General features: G+C 40.1%; 1 protein-coding gene across 1 annotated transcript; it reads left to right on the forward strand.

Moving 5' to 3' along the window:
* Window positions 1-7977: 7977 nt before the first annotated feature.
* On the forward strand, window positions 7978-8956 carry LOC144324671 (vomeronasal type-1 receptor 4-like). The gene has a single exon (XM_077916041.1). It carries the CDS (start codon window positions 8006-8008, stop codon window positions 8954-8956), a length of 951 nt encoding a protein of 316 aa, XP_077772167.1. The 5' UTR covers window positions 7978-8005.
* Window positions 8957-20026: the final 11070 nt, after the last annotated feature.

Consider the following 20026-nt stretch of genomic DNA (forward strand, 5'->3'; position numbering starts at 1 on the left):
TCGGGATCCCTGGGTGGCGCAGCGGTTTGGCGCCTGCCTTTGGCCCAGGGCGCGATCCTGGAAACCGGGGATCGAATCCCACGTCGGGCTCCCGGTGCATGGAGCCTGCTTCTCCCTCTGCCTGTGTCTCTGCCTCTCTCTCTCTCTCTCTCTGTGACTATCATAAATAAGAAAAAAAAAAGAAAGAAAGAAAAAAAGAAAGAGGAGTATCTGGGACATCTGATAGATGCTTGTGTTTCTGGCTTAGGTCTGGTGTCAGGGTTATGAGATGCAAATAGATGGAAACTGATTGTGTCATGTCATTAGAAAAACAGATGAAGAGGGTACCTGGGTAACTCAGTGGTTGAGCACCTGCCTTTGGCTCAGGTCATGATCCCAGGGTCCTGGGATCAAATAGCACCTCAGGCTCCCTATGGGGAGCCTACTTCTCCCTCTGCCTATGTCTCTGCCTCTCTCTCTGTGTCTCTCATGAATAAATAAATAAATAAATAAAATCTTTTTTTTTTTTTTTTTTTGCTCTAAATAAATAAAATCTTTAAAAAGAAAAGATAAACAGATGAAGAGTCTACTATCCAGGAATTGTTAGGTTGGAACAAGTGACTACATTGCTGAATTCAGGATTGTGGAGTCAATGTGAGGAAGAGGTGGTATGAGGAGGACTGTGCTTCAGTTGGGCCAGTTCCCTGTCTGTGTTGTCTTGTGAGTTCCTGGGTTGCCCCGATGGATCATCACAGACAGAACATTTTTTTTTAAAGAGACTCCAAACCCAGTGTCGAACCCAACATGGGGCCTGAACTCAGAACCCTGATATCAAGACCTAACTTGAGATCAAGAGTTGGACCCTAACCAACTGAGCTGCCCAGGCACCTCCAGAAGAGTTTTTTCTGACGTTATTGTTATTATCATTTGTATTGTTTTTATATCATTAAGAATAGAATATTTAGTCTCTAATAGGATTGCCCCAGAGTCCTCAAATTGTCTGTGTTAAATTCCATGTGCATTCCCAGAGCTGAGTGTGCCCAGGGGCATCAGAGGGCGGCCACGTCCCCCTCATGTTGGGGTCTGGCCCTGCCTTGGTGTTGCCCCTCACAGGACACAGCAGAGGAAATGCATTTTGGAGACTGTTCCTCCTGTCTCTCTGGGTCTGGTGCTCAGAATTTACAGAAACAAGTGAATTAAAACCGACAGATGGGAGGAAAGGACTATGTATTTTGAAATTTTTGCCTTTCTCAATGCAATGTTTTTCATGGCCAGCACCCTGCTTTCCATACCTGGAGATGCAGCAGTTGCTACACAAGTTACAAAAAATAAATATAAATACAAAAGTGTGAGGTGCCTGGGTGGCTCAGCTGGTCAAGCATCTCGCCTTTGGCTCTGGGGTCATGATCCCAGGGTCCTTGAGCCCCCTGTTGGGCTCCCTGCTCAGTGGGTAGTCTACCTTCTCCCTCTCCCTCTGTCTTTCCTCCTCACTGGTATTCTCTCTCTCTCTCAAATAAATCAATACAATCTTAAAAAAATACATAAAAAAATAAAAATAAAAAAATACAGAAGTAAAAACTCTCTCTGAAGTACTACTCCACTCTTCTTTCTGTATTCCACTCATCCATCCATATTTAGTCCTATTCCCTACAATTTTTTTTAAACCAATGATCGGTAAGCAGAAGAGATAGAAAAGTCCAGGTCAAGTATTTAAATCCTTATGGGAATATGGGACACCTAGTGCCCCATGCCCGGGGTGTTTGAGGATTGACTCATATCATGCTTGTGAGGTTCCTGACACAGTGCACCATTAGCTACATGTGAGCATCTGGTAGATGGTCAATAAACATTACATCAATGAATGTCTGCACGTTGTTGTCCAAATACAGACTTGCTCAGATGTTACTGACTTCTCAAGTCTTCTGGAAACTTTGGGGAGAAAGTAACCACTATGACCTTCCAGGTCCTTCTTCCCTAACACTAACACACCAACAGTGTTAGTGTGAAGGTGGTGGCTATGAGGGGCTCCTGTGTGCTGTGTCTGCTTTCTCTGGCTTCATGCTACTGATATGGGGTCTTGGGGGGGCAGCATCAGCAAAATAGGGAACCTTGCTTGCTAAAGCTGCGAGTTCATGGGATCCACTCCAAACCTGCAAAATCACCATTTCTTAGCGTGGGTCCCTAGTACCTAATGACTTCAAGACTATCACCTGTGGCCCTGGCCCAGTCTATCTATTGGATGGGAGGAATACCAATTTTGCTTTAATTACCTGTTCCAGGTGATTGTAGGTATACCAGGGGCATGAAGACTCCCAGGTACGCTTAGGAGAGCTGACTACAGGCTGTGGTCCCAGGGGAGGTAACAGGGTCTGCCATAGGTGGGTTTGCAGGGGTCAGGTCAGCGCGAGGGTGACCTTTTTTTCCTGTTTTTTAAGTAAACTATACCTCCAACATGTGGATGGACCACATGACCCCTGAGATCAAATGTTGCATGCTCCACCAATGGAGCCAACAAGGCACATTTCTGCATTTCAAGGCCCTTCTGCCTGGGATGTAGTGGGAGCAGGTGGAGGGGCTTTGCTGGAATCTTGAAGGCACATTCTCCAGATGCATATGTTATTCCTCCACATAATCTCACTTCCAGAAGAAGCCTAGAGAAGGAAGAGAAAGCTATAGGCAGGTTCTCAGGTAAATGTGTCCTGGGTCAGGAGCCATGTTCTCTTTTGCTGGTGAATGGCCATGGATTTGGAACATGCAAACATTTACTTCTCCACCTCTGGTGATCCTGTCTAACATGCATGTTTTCAGCTACTATTTTTTCCTGTTTATCTCATGACAGTGTGGGTTCGGTCTTTAGAACACTTCTCCCCTGTGTCCCAAAGCCTCCTCTCAACTTTCTCCAGCCTGGCTGCCTTTATGTCCTGAGCAACTCCCCCTGTGATTTAAAGGCCTTATTATTGGAAATATTCCCTTTGTGATAGAGCTACGTCTGGTTGCGTCAATACCCAGATTGAGGACGGGCTCAGGTTCTGGGCTATCGACAGGGATAACATTAATGTATAGGCTCCATCTGGATGCTCCATCAGCTCTGTGTGGACCAGGATTAGAAAATGTGCAAACAAGGGCACCTGGGTGGCTCAGTGGGTTAAACGTCTGACTCTTGATTTGGGCTAGGGTCTTGATCTCAGGTTCATGGTTTTGAGTCCCATGTTAGGATCTATGAACCCACTTAAAAGTTAAAAAAAATAAGAAAATGCACAAATAATCAGGATGGCATTAGGGGTCTAAAATAATTCAGAACTTTCTGAAAAAGAGAACCTTGGTATGTAGATTGCTACAGAAACACTATTTAAATACACTGGAATTATAGGACTCAGAAGCTAAATGTGGCTTTAAATTTGTGTAAATCTGATGTTTTCTCATGATTAGGTTCAGATTATTTTTTTCTTTACAAGTTAGATACTTTTTATTGTAATTCATGTATTTCGTAGAAACAGGAATGTGCAAACAGATCAGGGTAATATGAAAAAAAAAAGTTTTCAAACTGCAGTTCTGTGCATGTTGCTTTGTTTACATCTGGAACAGGTTCTCCCCCACATGAGGAACAGCAGCTGTACTTGCCGGATGCCTCCTGGTGATGCAGCCCTGGACACACGTGGCTGGGCTCACAGGGTGGTAGGAGCAGCAGCTCTGTCAGGAGGAGTATTTGCAGGAGACAGTGCATCTGTAGGAACTGATGGTGGAGCAGGAGCAGCTGGGGTCTATGTGCAGCCCAGGTGACCGAGGTCCAAAGCAGGTGACACAGGGAGACACTGGTGCAGGCTGGAGGTGCGGGGTACAGTTCATTTTATTTTTCCAACAATACCATGACAGTGATGTGTGCTGGGACCTGATATCAATATGTTCTACCTCAGCTGATGTTACCTTCGTTTGCTTGGTTCAGGTGCTCTCTGCCAGATTCCTCCACTGTGAAGCTAATTCAATTTTCAAGTCAGTACAGTTTGTTCTTTGCCAAAAATATGGTTCCTGAGTGATTTACTCAGAGATGTGCATGAAACATAATGTTTAATCTGGAAAGTCCCCTCTCTTTTTTGTCTTTGCTTAGAGTTTGTTTGGGAAATGAAGACTGTCATCTTCGTCTACTTGGAGATAGTTGCTTTTTCGGGTGCAGGATCTAAATCATTTAGGCATTGGTCCTGCAAATTTCCATCGTATCCAGACTCACGTCACAGACACACTCTTCTTAATTGCTGCATAACAATCATATTAATATGCACCAAGTATCTTGACATTCTGAAATAGAACTCCCAAATGATCAACAAAATAAACTTTATCCTTTTTTTAAACGAATTTACTTATTAAATGCAGAGATTATGCCCCACCCCAGAACTGAATCAGACCCTGTATTTTAACAAGATCTCTAGTTCATGGTTGTATATATGAAATTTTTGAGAAGTACCTTCTGAAGTAAACACCAGGGATCCCTGGGTGGCGCAGCGGTTTGGCGCCTGCCTTTGGCCCAGGGCGCAATCCTGGAGACCCGGGATCGAATCCCATGTCGGGCTCCTGATGCATGGAGCCTGCTTCTCCCTCTGCCTATGTCTCTGCCTCTCTCTCTCTCTCTCTCTGTGTGTGACTATCATAAATAAATAAAGATTTAAAAAAAAAAAAGAAGTAAACACCATGACTTTCCCATTGAGAGAGAGAACACTATTTATTTATTTATTTAAAAAAAACAGGAAAGCCTGTTTATTTTTTTAAGATTTTATTTATTTGTTTATTCATGAGAGACACACACACACACAGAGAAAAGCAGAGACATAGGCAGAGGGAGAAGCAGGTTCCATTCAGGGAGCCCGACGTGGGACTAGATCCCAGGTCTCCAGGATCAGGCCCTGGACTGAAGGCGGCGCTAAACTGCTGAGCCACCCAGGCTTCCCAAGATACACAATTTATAGATGATATAAATAAAGTATCCAAAGATATATATGTATTCCTATGTTGATATCCTAATTTACTGTCCTTGAAAGTCAGGATTTTTTTTTTTTTTTTTAAGATTCTATGTATTTATTCATGAGAGACACACAGAGAGGGGCAGACACTTTGGCAGAGGGAAATGGAGGCTCCCTACTGGCAGCCTGACCGAGGACTCAATCCCAGCATCCGGGGGTCACCACCTGAGCCAAAGGCAGATGCTCCACTGAGCCCCCGAGGTGCCAATCAGGGAATATTTTGTGGCAGTAATCATCTCAATGTGTAACTCAGGCCACTCACCTAAGTCAGAATCAGTGCTTTTAACTCTATCTTAGGTAAAATTAAGAACTCTGCCCAATATCCCCTAGGTAAAAGTATTATTTGTTTCAGGGACAGTTGGCAATCAGGGATGTGGCCACAGATTTCTCTCAAGAGCAGTGGGAGTGCCTGGATCCTACTCAATGGAATTTCAACTGGTGCTTATTGTTAACAATTCCGGGAAAAATTTAAGTGGCTAGAACTATGGTAATCTTCCTCTGCTCTTGATTTAAGTAAGTTGCATTGGGTCACTGATAGTTGAAAGTAGTAAAATCTGCCTCTAACAAATTTGACCCTCATAGTTTATGAGGACACTGTTCTGTTTCTACTTCCTATCACCAGTGAGGGGTCAATACAGCTGTTTACTTTCCTACAAAAGATCCATAGTAATTGGCATTGATTTATGCAGAAGACTCAACATTGCAACCGAGTCATTGCAAATCAGTGATTTCTAACGTGAAAAGCACGTCACGCACTGCTTTCATTTGTATCTGTTCAGAAATCCTCAGGTGATGCATGTGTCATTGTTGTCTATGCTCATAGCTTACACATGGTGCATATGACAGTCTGAAGATAAGGAAAATGGCGTGGTTTTTTTTTTTTGGCAAAATGACTTCTTATGGAAGTTCTCTGCAAATGCAGGGAACATGTATGTGCTTCCTCACCTGTCAGACCACAGATTTTCCTGCCCACTTTGTTGCAGTGTTGGGATAATGGTGTTCAAAGGAGCCAAAGTTTGCCAGCATCTGCCTGTAGGGACCATGAAGAAAGAGCCTTTCTCAAACACTCCAGAGTTCTCATGGGAGACGCTGAAAGGCAACATGTAATTGTTTTGTTTGGTTGATTTTTTTAGCTGTAATTATCAACTGGAAAAAGATTTCTAGAAACATTCCCTGTCCTAGACCGCACTCTGATTGCCGCTGTGGGAGAAATGACAAGTGCAGTTGAGGAGGGAGGTGAGGTCACAGGATCCTGATCTCATATCTCAGGGTCTGGCTGCCTCCTCTTGGCACCTGCAGCGGCTGGTGTCACCTTCAGGCCAGCTCACTGTCCTCACAGCAGGAAGGAGGTGGTGGTTTCTGTTTCAACCAGAGATGCAGAGTCTACCATGAAAGCCTGGCTATCAGAAGTCTGGGTAAGTGGTTCTTTTAGGAAAGGTGCTGCTTCTGGGTTTGACCTCGGTCCAATGTCAGAGCCACACTGGAAGGAGAAATAATTCCTGGGGCATCAGCTAAGCTAAGCAAGGCAGATGAGGTCCTTCATATCACCCAGTGATGATGGCTCCTATGCTCATGTCTGTGTCATTGACAATGACTGTTATTTTGGTCCTTAGACCTGCTACTCTGTCTACCTCACAGGACCCCTAGCCTAAGTTTCAGGATTCCCAGAATTGTGCTTGTTAACACTTTCACACTTGTAATAGCCAGATGAATCCATGTGTACCATATAGTAATGTACAGAATCAGTGTATTCAAGTTACAATTGTTAGAATAGAAACGTTTTCTTTAGCTCTGGCTGTCTGATGCAATTAATGGAGACAGTAATTGTGCTTGTACTGAATGCACCTGTGGTCTGTAGGTTGTAGTAGGACTTCTTGAGGCTAGGGAGAGATTAAGGAAAAGGTAACTGAGTTTCAGGCAATAGCTGTCAGGATTGAAAGTATCTTAGGATATTTGATTTAAAAATATTCCAATATTGATTCAAAGTATCTACTATTGCAATTTCTAAAATAGACACAATTTCATCCCTAGAGATTGAGTTTTGCACGTCTCTTACATTTTAATAGTTTTCAAAAACCATGCATGATTGCTAGTAATTTTATGAACTTGGTATTAATAAGTAAATAAGTATATGATCTGAAAAGAATAATCATTTGCATTTTTTTTCTACACTAATAACCATGCAGTGTTGTTTCATGTCCTGTATTTCAGGGTATGGCTTGAGTTTTTTCAAAGTTTCCTGTGATAAATGCCATTGTGTTTTTGTTCCTGGCATAAAAGCAAACAAATCTTTCTACCCCCTTCTTTATATCAAGCCATTCTTCCCTTTATTAAATCTGCTCCTTATGGGGCAGACTCCTGTGGTATTAAACTATAATCCATACATCTGCATTTAATAAGATTTCAAAATCTTCTTTCATAACTGACATAGACCTATAGGATAAATCTCTATATATAAATAGAAACTCTTAAAATCAAAATTATGACATTACCTCTAATCTAAAACCAAACATAAAAGGAAACTAAAGATACATCTGAATTATCTGACAAACACCAGAAACTACCTTTTTAGTGTTGCTAGGTGGTTCAAAGCACTGTGTTTATTCCCAGCACCAGGCATTTTCAAGTTCCCACTCTGCCCCTAACCAGCATAGGGATTTCTACAAGTCATTTAACTTCTATTTACCTGATCTTTGTAATTGCCTTTTCTCTGTAATTAAATTGACAGTAGTGTGTGCCTCATAGCTTTGTGAAGAATCAGAGATTCCCACGTATATGCTCTTCATGGAGATCTCTTTTACATTTTCTCTTTAGGTTATATATTTAACTCTTGAAAAAAAAAACTCTTAATAAAAGACAAAAACCATAACCTTAGACATACCTAAGATAGAGCTAATATAGTAAATGGAGCATCTTGGGATTTGGTTGACACTCTGAATGTAGTACCTGCCTTCAATTACCACACAGAATCCAATGGCTTTGAAGAGGAGCATCAGTCCCTGAGAACCGACTGGATGGCCACCGGGGATCTGGTGGCAGGCATGGTCTTCTTATCACAGACTATCCTTGGAATCCTGGGGAACTTCTCTCTTCTTTGCCATTATCTCCTCCTCCACTTTACTGGGTGCAGGGCAAGGTGCACGGACCTGATTCTCAGGCACCTAACCATAGCCAACTCCTTGGTCATTATCACTAAAGGAGTCCCGCAGACCATGGCAGCTTTTGGGTTGAAATATTACTCCCAGGATTTTAGATGCATTCTTCTTTTCTTTGTTCAAAGAGTGGCCAGGGGTGTGTCCATGGAGAGCACCTGCCTCCTGAGTGTCTTCCAGGCCATCACCATTAGCCCCCAGAACTCCATGTGGGCAGTGCTTAAAGGGAAAGCTCCCAGATACATTGTCCCCTCCACCACTGTGTGCTGGATCCTGAACATATTGATAAACACCATTTTTCCTCTTTCTGTGATTGGCAAGTGGATGGATGCAAACATCACGAGAAAAACTGATTATGGATACTGTTCTTCAGTATTTTACCATAAACTCATAGCCTCACTGTTTGTAGCATGGCTTTCATTCAGTGACGTTTTAGCTTTGGGGCTCATGCTCTGGGCCAGCGGCTCCATGGTTTCCATCCTGTACAGACACAAGCAGCGGGTCCAACACATTCACACAACCAGGCACTCCACCAGGTCCTCTGTGGAGTCCAGAGCCACACAAAGCATCCTGGTCCTGGTGAGCACCTTTGTATTTTTTTATGCCCTCTCATCCATTTGTCAGATTTGTCTGTCTTTTTTAAATACCTCAAGTCGGTTGATGGTGAGCATGTCTGCATTCTTTACTATGTGTTTTCCTTTTCTTAGCCCCTTTGTGCTCATGAGCTATGACTCCAGAGTGACCCGACTCAGCTTTGCCTGGAGAACGAAAGAAAATTCTAACATTTTGGGGCACCTGGGTCGCTCAGTCTGATAAGTGTCTGCCTTTGGTTTGGGTCCTGATCTCAGGGTCCTGAGATTGAGTCCTGCAAAGAGCTCCCAGCTCAGCAGGCAGCCTGTGGCTCTCTCTCCCTCTGCTCTCCCCCTGCTCGTGCTCTCCCTCTCTCTCAAATAAATAAATCTTTGCAAAATTTCTCCTCATTGGATATGTGGTTTTTGTTTTGTTTTCCACAGTATTCCAGTGTACATGCACTCATTCCCCCATAGATTGGTAGAATTGTGAGCACAGTTATGCAAGGGGCACATCATAAAGGCAGGCAGAGGCACGCATCACATGCACATGCATACATAGTGACATGTGTACGTATACGTGATACCAGTAAAACTAGATATACACACGCAATTACATCATGTTTCTTAGCCCTCCAGCAATAATATGGAGAAGTGTACAGTAAGAAATGTAGAAATAATATTAAAGAAGATAATGACAAACAGCTTCAACTCTATTTGGTATTTGTATCTTCCTTCCCAATTCGTTGTTTAAAATTACATATAGGGGTGCCTGCATGGCTCAATCAATTAACCACCTGCCCTCGATTCAGGTCATGATCTCAGGGTCCTAAAGTTGAGTTTCACATCTGGCTTCCTGCTCAGTGAGGAGCCTGCTTGTCCCCTCTGCCTGCCACTCCCCCTGATAGTACTCTCTAAAGATAAATAAAATCTTAAAAAAAAAAAAAAAAAATGGTCGAAGAGTCCTGAAGTTCTTCACTCTACCACTTACCATGTTCTATCTTCTAAAAAATTTTTTAAAGTAATTCTAGGCAATTAACTTACAGTGTTAAGTATCTCTTGGTTGTTAACCTAGGTATTGCGGCAACTTAAGAAACTAAAGCATGATATTATTAGATACTGCTGACTTCTATCATGACAATGGAAGGGAGCGATGCCACCAATCTATTCACATCCTCACAATTTTCTAATTGCTCCTCTGTATTTAAAACATTAATATGCATGCACAGGTCCTCCGTGGACAGCTCCGTGAAGTTTCACAAGTGAACACACCTCTACACGCAACAGAGCACTGTCAGCCTGGCAGAGGCTGCCTCCTTGGTGCCCCTCTCAATCACTTTGTTTAAGGGTCACCCTAGGACATCTAAGATCTGAATCCCCTACCTCTTTGCCTTTGATACAAAAGGAATCCTGTAGCACAAACTCTTTTGTATTTTCATTGTTCAATTCCATGTGTTTGTGATTTTATTGGTACTATCAGCAGGTGGTTGTTTATCATCTACTGGCATCGGTGATTGGATCTCATTGTGAGAAAATCAAACAATTTAATCACTATGCTAATGAAGCACATGGGGCTGGTTTTCTCTTTGGTGCTATTAGAATGATGCTGATGCTGGGACGTCTGGGTGGCTCAGTGGCTGAGCATCTGTCTTTGGCTACAGAATTTTTTTTGTCCTAAAATTGAGTCCCACATCGGGCTCCCTGCATGGAGCCTGCTTCTCCCTCTGCCTGTGTCTCTGCCTCTCTCTCTGTCTCTCATGAATAAATAAATAAAATCTTTAAAAAATAATAATAATGTTAGAATGCTGGTGATGTGCAAATTCTAGAGTGTGATGAGATGTACGTGGAAATTTTTCAGATGTCTATGTAGTAGTGATATTGCTGAGTGGCAGGTTGCCATTGTTTGACTTTGGGACACATTGCCAAAGAGTCTGGCAAAAGCATGTGTATGGATTTTACAACAACGAGTGTTGATGAGATTCTTAGTTTAGTTGTATCCTTGTCAACAGTTGGTATTTTCTGTCATTTTTGGTTTATTTTATTTTATTTTATTTTTTAAAATTTTTATTTATTTATGATAGTCACAGAGAGAGAGAGAGTGAGGCAGAGACACAGGCAGAGGGAGAAGCAGGCTCCATGCACCGGGAGCCTGACGTGGGACTCGATCCCGGGTCTCCAGGATCGCGCCCTGGGCCAAAGGCAGGCGCCAAACTGCGCCACCCAGGGATCCCTCTTCTCTCTTTAGATCATCCCCCAGTCACCTCTGCCTAATTTGAGTTATGTCTATGCTGACCCCATTCCCTATTGCAATGGGCTGAATGGAATGACTTCATTGTCAGACATTATCACCCAACTGGTGAATATTTCCATTTTAGGAGTGTTGGTGCTGTGAATATTCTCAGGCACATCTCCTTGTTCCGAATAGGATGTGAGGAATGAGATTGTACCTCCATGCTTGTGCCTTTTCAAGTTTTGGCCATTTTGTCTGTCCTCCCAAATGGCTAAAACAATCCACCCCCACTAACCCTGGAAGGGAGTCTCTATTTCCCCACTTCAATCTCATGCTGATAGTCTAAATTTTTGTGAATCGTGTGTATGTGGTATGTTTTTGTTGATTTTACTTATTTTAATTTCTTGGATTACAGTGATGCTGTTTATGATGTAATGTATTATCTACCACCAGTTGTTAGTAATCTGTAAACAGCTTGGTTATATCATAGTGCCATTATTTGTGGTTTTCCTTTTGCTTGTAGAATGATACAAATTATTTTAAAATCTATTCTAGGTATTATTTTGTTTTGGGTCATGGGCATTGAAAATGTATTTTTCCATTTTGTGGTTGGTCTTAACTTCGATTTTCAGTCAGCATTTACTAGTTATGATATATCAATTCTAGTCTATTCCTTTGTATTCATATGTTTTCCTAAAGAAACATTCCTTAATCTTGAATTCATATAATATTCTAAATTTTTAGTTCAATGTTTTCATATTTTCCAATTTTATGCATGTTGGTTTAGCCATGCAACATTTACATATAAATAATTTAGTATAGGGACACAGTTAAAGTTGTACACATTCATGATTATCTAATAATCCCTATTTCCTCACTGATTCAAAAACCTTCGACATTTCAGTATTTATTACATTTGGAGGTCATGTAGGGCTACACATACTGTATAAGTAATCTTAGGATGGTATTTTATCAACAACTTCTTGTTTTCACATTATTTCATTACAACAGATCACAGCTTCTCTTAGAGTAAGTCCCTTACATTGTTTGTTTGCTTGTTTATTTATTTATTTAAATTTAAAAAATATTTTATTTATTGATTTGAGAGAGAGAGCATGAACAGAGGGAAGAGAGAGAAGCAGGCTCCCTCCTGAGCAAGGAGCCCAATGTGGGCCTCCAACCCCTGAGATAATGACCTGAGCCAAATGCAGATGCTTAACCACCGGAGCCACCCAGGCAACCCCCCCTTACATTGTTTTATTCTCTTTCTCTTCTCTATTTTGGTCCTATATTTTTATTTGTTAATTTTTCAAGAATCTGGTCTTATTGTCATAAAAACACATTGATTAAAAAAAAAGTCATTGATTTTTAATTGGACCTGACTGAATCACACATTAGCTTAGGGAGAACTTATATATATATATATAAACAACAAACAAACGTAGGTTATATATATATATATTTAAGATTTTATTTTTATTTATTAGACACACAGAGAGAGAGAGAGAGACAGAGACAGAGACACAGGCAGAGGGAGAAGCAGGCTCCATGCAGGAGCCAGGCTCCAAGCCACTGGGGCTGCCCAGAATTTATATTTTTATGATAGTTCTGAATATGCATTTAGGTCATTGTCCACTTAGGTTAATATTTATGTCTTGCAGGAATAACATGTAATTTAGGAGGATTTGAGGCTGGAGTAATAAATTAGTAGAAAGTAGCAAGTGTTGTCTATATAGACTGCTTGGCTTTAAGTTTGAAAATGAACTGAGGGGACACCTGGGTGGCTCAGTGGTTGAGCTTCTGCCTTTGGCTCAGGTTGTGATCCCAGTGTCCTAGGATAGAGTCCCTCATCAGGCTCCCTGTGAGGAGCCTCCTTCTCCCTCTGCCTATGTCTCTGCCTCTCTCTCTGTCTCTCATGAATAAATTAATAAAATCTTAAAAAAAGGAAAATGAATTGGGTATTAGATTATATTAAGTATTTTATTTTATTTTATTTTATTTTATTTTATTTTATTTTATTTTATTTTATTTTATTTTATGAGAAGAGAGAAAAGGGGGGAGGGGCAGAGGGAAAGGAAAGAGAGTCTTAAGCTGACTCCCTGTTGAGCTCAGAGCCCAATGCAGGGCACAGTCTCACAACCCTGAGATCACCACCTGAGCTGAAGCAAAGAATCTGCTGCTTAACCAACCAAACCACCCAGGCACCCTAAGATGAGCTTAAGTATTTTAAAATAATTTCAAATTACACTAGTCAGAGTATGGAGGTGGCTTTTAAGCCTAGGATTAATTATTTTATGAGAACTGAGTTTTTATGGCATGTAAATAAATAATATATGAGATGTGAACAATCTCAAATCTTGAAAGACTTCTAGGATATGCATTCAAGTGTTCTCTGCCCCTGCCCTACCTAAAGAAGAAATTTGGAATGGATAATACAAGACTGGGAAATGTTTGGCCAATTTTGAAGGATGCTTAGAAATGCATTTTATTTTCTTTAGCTTTGTAAATGTAAAATAGTTTTTCCATTTTAAAATATTTAAAGCAGGGTCAGCTGGGTGACTCAGTTAAGTGTCTGCTTTCGGCTCAGGTCATGATCCCGGAGTACTGGGATCCAGCCCCACATCAGGCTCCTTGCTCAGTGGGGAAATCTGCTTCTCCTTCTCCCTCTGCCCTTCCCCCCTGCTCAAGCTCTCTTGCTGTCTCTCAAATAAATAAATAAAAAAATAAAATATTTTTTAAAAAGCATTTAAAGCAAATAAAGTATTCATTCACTGGTGGGGAGATATGTTTATAATAAATCTCATTCATTATTGGTTGCATTTTAATGAAAAATTTTAAATCTGGCACCTAAATCCAAATGTAAGATGTGCTTGCCAACTTCCTTCAGGGAAACCTAGCTGCTTCAGATCCAGGACAGAGCTGCCTCTATTTTTTCAAGGGAGGGGCAACTGAGGAAAGAGCATCCTTTGGTTAACAGGTCTCATGTCTAGAGAGAAGTGTACCATTACTTTATTTATTTATTTATTTATTTATTTATTTATTTATTTATTTATTTATTTATTTATTTTACCATTACTTTTTTTAAAAAATCTAATTTTCTTTGACTTTATTTAGAATGAAATTATCCAAAGGAAGTGGTTTTTGAAAGCCTGTGTTTCATTTCATGATAGTAGTCATTGTAATTCTGTGTGTTTCAACTCTGAGAGCCCTCACTTCTCATTTCATAGTGAAATGAAATAGAAAAGTGTTGTGTTCAATGCAAGAAATCACTGCCAGATCCACTGTTATGAAAATGACCCCGTTTTCTTCTATACTTTCAGATCTTACATTTAAATATTTTGTTCATTTTGTTGTATGGTGGAATGTAAGGGTCCAATTTTTTTTCTTTTCCATGTGGATATCCAGTTTTCCAAACGTTTGTTAGAGAATTTGTCCCCATCGTGTAGTCTTGGCACCTTTGTTGACTATCAGTTGACTGTATATGGATGAGCTTGTTTCTGGCCTCTTCATGGTCTCCCAGTGGTCTACATGTCTTTATGCCAGTACCATACTGGTTACTACAGCTTGCAATATGCCTTGAAATCAGAAAATTTGATGCCTCCAGCTTTGTTGTATCTCAAGTTTGTTTTGGTTACTTGGATACTTTGTGGTTCCATGTAAATTTTAGGATTTTTTTTTCTGCTTCTGAAAAAAAAATGTCTTTGGGATTTTTTTTTTTTGTCTGGGATTTTGATACAAAATGCATCGAATCTATAGATCTCTTTGGGTTGTATGGATATTTTAATAACATTATATTTCCAATTCATGAACACAGAATGTTTTTGTATTTATCTGTATTCTCTTTAATTTCTCTCAGCATTATCATTAGATTTTCAAAAAGATTTTATTTATTCTGTGTGAGAGACACACAGAGAGAGCTAGAGACACAGGCAGAGGAAGAAGCAGACTCCCCATAGAGAGCCTGTTGCAGGGCTCAATCCCAGGACCCGGAACCACAACCTGAGTCAAAGGCAGATGCTCAACCACTGAGCCACGCAGGTGCCCCAGATTTTAAATATATATATTTTCTAAATATGCTCTTCTTTCTTTCTTTTTATTTTATTGCTATCTAAAAACATAACCAGATGTACCTTGGTGTTTATATGGTCTTGTTATTCAGTCTGAAAATAAACAATGGAAGAATATAATTAGCAACAGTTTAATGAAGCCATAGCATTTACAAGATTCTCAAATGGGTACAAATATAAACCTGTCATAAAGATTAGTAAAAGACACAAGGTAGAACACATTTGAATACTGTACAATGGCAATAGCAGCTTTGTAAATGTTTATATATAGGATTTCTATAGCATCTTTTAAAATATAAATTCAATTAACATATTATTAGTTTCAGATGTAGAGTTCAGTGATTCTTCAGTCTTATATAACACCCAGTGCTCATTATATCACATGCCCTCCTTAACATCCATCACCCAGTTACTCCCTCCCCCCACCCATCTCCAGTCTGGCAACCCTCAGTTTGTTTCCTATGATTAAGAGTCTCTTTTGATTTGTCTTCCTCTCTGATTTCATTTTGTTTTATTTTACTTTCCCCCCCACTTCAATCCTTTGTTTTCTCTCATAAATTCCACATGAGTAGGTTCATACAATTGTCTTTCTCTGATTGACTTATTTCCCATAGCATAATACACTCTAGTTCCATTCTTGTCATGGCAAATGGCAAAATTTCATTTTTGATAGTATTCCATTGTGTATATATATATATACCACATATTTTATCCATTCAGCTGTCAATGGACATCTGGGCTCTTTCCATAGTTTGGTTATAGTGGACATTGCTGCTATAAACATTAGGGTGCAGGTGCCCCTTCAGATCATTACATTTGTATCTTTGGGGTAAATCCTTAGTAGTGCAATTGCTGGGTAATAGTGTAGCTCTATTTTCAACTTTTTGAGGAACCTCCATCATGTTTTCCAGAGTGGCTGTACAAGATTACATTCCCACCAACAGTTAAGAGGATTCCCCTTTCTCCACATCCTAACATGTTATTTCCTGACTTGTTAATTTTAGCCATTTTGACCAGTGTGAGGTGGTATTTCATTGTGGTTTTGATTTGTATTTCTCTGATTCTGATTGATGTTGAGCATTTTTTCATGTGTGTGTTGGCCATTTGTATGTCTTCTTTGGATAAATGTCTGTTTATGTCCTCTGCCCAGTTCTTGATTGGATTATTTATTATTTGGGTGTTGAGTTTGATAAGTTCTTTATATTTGGATACTAGCCCTTTACCTGATAGGAAATTTGCAAATATTTTCTCCTATTCTGTAGGCTATCTTTTGATTTTGTTGACAATTTTCTCAGCTGTGCAAAAGCTTTTAATCTTGATGAAGTCCTAATAGTTCATTTTTGCCTTTGTTCCCTTGTCTTTAGAGTCATATCTAGCAAAAAAGTTGCTGCAGTTGAGGTCACAGTTTTCCTCTGTGGATTCCTGTCTCACATTTAGGTCTTTCATCCATTTTGAGTCTATTTTTGTGTATGATGTGAGGCAATGACCCAGTTTCATTCTTCTGCATGTGGCTATCCAATTTTCCTAACACCTCTTTTTGAAGAGACAGTCTTTTTTCCTTTGGATATTATTTCCTGGTTTGTGGAGGGCTAGTTGACCATAGAGTTGAGGATCCATTTTTAGGTTCTCAGTTCTGTTCCATTGATCTATGTGTCTGTTTTTTCTTTTTTTTTGCCAGTACCAAACTGTCTTGATCATTCCAGCTTTGTAATAGGGCCTGACGTCCAGAATTGTGATGCTACCAGCTTTGGTTTGCTTTTTCAACATTCCTTTGGCTATTAGAGGTCTTTTCTGGTTCCATCTTAATCGTAGGATTATTTATTCTAGCTCTGTGAAAAGAGTGGATGGTGTTTTGATAGGGATTGCATTGAAAGCATAGATGACTCTAGGTAGTATAGTCATTTTAACAATATTCGTTCTTCCAATCCATGAGCTGAGAACGTTTTCCATTTCTTTGTGCCTTCCTCAATTTCTTTCATGAGTGTTCTATAGTTTTCAGAGTACGAATTCTTTGCCTCTTTGGTTAGGTTTATTCCTAAGTATTTTATGGTTTTGGTGCAATTACAAATTGGATTGATTCCTTTTTCTCTTTTTTCTGTCTCATTAGTGTATAGAAATGCAACTGATTTCTGTGCATTGATTTTATCTCCTGCCACTTTGCTGAATTCCTTCATGAGTTCTAGCAATTTTGAGGTAGAGGGTTTTTGTTTTCCACACAGAATATCATGTCATTTGTGGAGAGTGAGAGTTTGACTTCTTTGCCAATTCAGATGCCTTTTATTTCTTTTCATTGTTTGAATGCTGAGGCTAGGACTTCTAGTACTATGTCAAATAACAGTGGTGAGAGTGGAAACCCCTGCTGTATTCCTGACGTTAGAGGAAAAGCTCTCACTTTTTCCACCTTGAGAATGACATGAACTGTGGGCTTTTCATAGATGGCTTTAATGTCATTGAGGTATGTTCCCTTTATCCCTACACTTTGAAGATTTTTAATCAAGAAAAGATGTTGTTCTTTGTCAAATGATCTTTCTGAATCTATTGAAAGGGTCATAGGATTCTTTGTCTTTTCTTTTGTTAATGTAGTGAATCATTTTTATTGATTTGCTGATGTTGAACCACTTTTGCAGCCCAGAAATAAATCCTACTTGATTGTGGTGAATAATCCTTTTAATGTACTATTGGATCCTACTGGCTAGTATCTTGGTGAGAATTTTTACATCCATGTTCATCAGGGATATTGGTCTGTAATTCTCCTTTTTGGTGGGATCCTTCCTACCCCAGCTTTCTTTTGATGTCCATTAGCATGATAAATGGTTTTCCATCCCCTCACTTTAAATCTGAAGGTGTCTTTAGGTCTAAAATGAGTCTCTTGAAGACAGCATTATTGATAGGTCTTACTTTTTATCCAATCTGAGGATCTGTGTCTTTTGATTTGGAACATTTAGCACATTTACATTCAGAGTAAGTATTGAGAGATATGTATCTAGTGCCATTGTATTACCTGTAAAGTCACTGTTTCTGTATATTGTCTCTGTTCCTTTGTGGTCTATGTTATTTTTGGGCTCTCTCTTCACTTAAAGGATCCCCTTTCATATTTGTTGCAGAGCTGGTTTAGTGATCACAAATTCTTTTAGTTTTGTTTGTCCTGGAAGCTTTTTATTTCCCCTTCTATTTTGAATGACATCCTTGCTGGATAAAATATTCTTGGCTACATATTTTTCTCATTGAGCACCCTGAATATATTTCAGGCTGCCAGGTATTTGTGTATAGGCTGACAGGCTGGTGTTTGTAGTTTGGATCTCTTGTCCCAAGATTCTTTCAGGATTTTCTCTTTGTCTCTGAAATTTGCAAGTTTCACTATTGTATGTTGGGCGTTGCCCTGTTTTTATTGATTTTGAGGGGGGCTCTCTGTGCCTCTTGGACTTAAATTCCTGTTTCCTTCCCCAGATTAGGGATGGTCTCAGCTCTAATTTGCCCCAATATACCATTTGCAATCCCCTCTTTCCTCTTCTACTGGGATCCCAGTTAGTCTAGTTTTGTTTTGCTTGAATTCTCCCTTCATGTTCCAGTAGTCGTTTATCTCTGCTTCTCAGCTTCTTTATTTTCCATCATGTTGTCTTTTATATCACTACTTATGTCTTCTGCCTCATTTATCCTGCACATAGAGCCTCCATTTTGTATTGCATCTCATTAATAGCATTTTAAAATTCTGACTTGATTAGATTTTAGTTCTCTTATTTCTCCAGAAAGGGATCCTCTAATGTCTCCTCTGCTTTTTTTGAAGCCCATCTAGTATCTTTATAATCATAATTCTGAACTCTATTTCCAACATCTTATTTATATCTACACTGATTAGGTCCCTTGTGGTCAGTATGCTTCTTGTTCTCTTTTTGAGGTGATTTTTTTCCATCTTGTCATTCTGTCCAGAGAAGAATAGATAAATGAGAAAACAAAATACTAAAATGGTAACAATGCCCCTGGAGAAATATACACTAAAGAAATCAAAAGAGACCCCCCCCCCAAAAAAAAATCCCCCAAAAGAGAATGTAATCAGACAGGTGAACAAAACAGAGCAATACACTGGATCCTGTGTGTATTTTGGTCTGTTTGTTAGAATACTAGATCCTAAAATTGTAAAGAAAGAAAAACTTATATTGTACAAAATAAAATTAAGGGGGATCCCTGGGTGGCGCAGCGGTTTGGCGCCTGCCTTTGGCCCAGGGCGCGATCCTGGAGACCCGGGATCGAATCCCACATCGGGCTCCCGGTGCATGGAGCCTGCTTCTCCCTCTGCCTGTGTCTCTGTGCCTCTCTCTCTCTCTGTGACTATCATAAATAAATAAAAATTAAAAAAAAAAAAAAAAAAAAAAAAAAAAAAAAATAAAATTAAATACAATGAAAAGATAAAATGTAACTACAAAAATGAAAACTAAAAGACAAAAAATATATCATATACTATTTTCTATATACTATTTTTCCCTAGTGCTGGAATTTTGCAGTTCTGTATTGGTAAACTTGGTCTTAGCCAATGTTTGCTGATCTTCTGGGGGAGGGGACTGCTGTGCTGATTCTCAGGTGTTTTTGCCCCAGTTGGAATGGCACCACCCTTGCCAGGCACTTAACCCTTACACAGGCTAAGTGTAAGCAGCTCTGGATTGCTCTGTGTGGCTTTTATTTCTTGAAGTCTTTCTGTGCTGCTTTAGAGAATGAGAATAAAAATGGAGGGTTCCCAATCTCCAGCCCTGGAGCTGAAAGCTCACCACCGTCCCCCCACCCACACCCCAACTCCTCAGTGCACTCTCAGGGAAAAGTAGTCTGTCTTGTCTCCCTAGTTTCTGCCCGCACTGCATGATCGCCTAGCATATGACTCAGTGTTTCTATCTCAGGCACTTGATTCTGCTTCGAGTCCCCAAACCCTGAAGACTCCTATAGCACAAACGTGTGCTGCTCCTCCTGGGGGAGGAAAGGTCTCACCAGTGCTGCCACTTGGTGGGCCCGTTTGGAGAGTGGTAGCCAG

Source organism: Canis aureus, chromosome 1, assembly GCF_053574225.1.
Source record: "Canis aureus isolate CA01 chromosome 1, VMU_Caureus_v.1.0, whole genome shotgun sequence".
Taxonomy (NCBI): domain Eukaryota; kingdom Metazoa; phylum Chordata; class Mammalia; order Carnivora; family Canidae; genus Canis; species Canis aureus.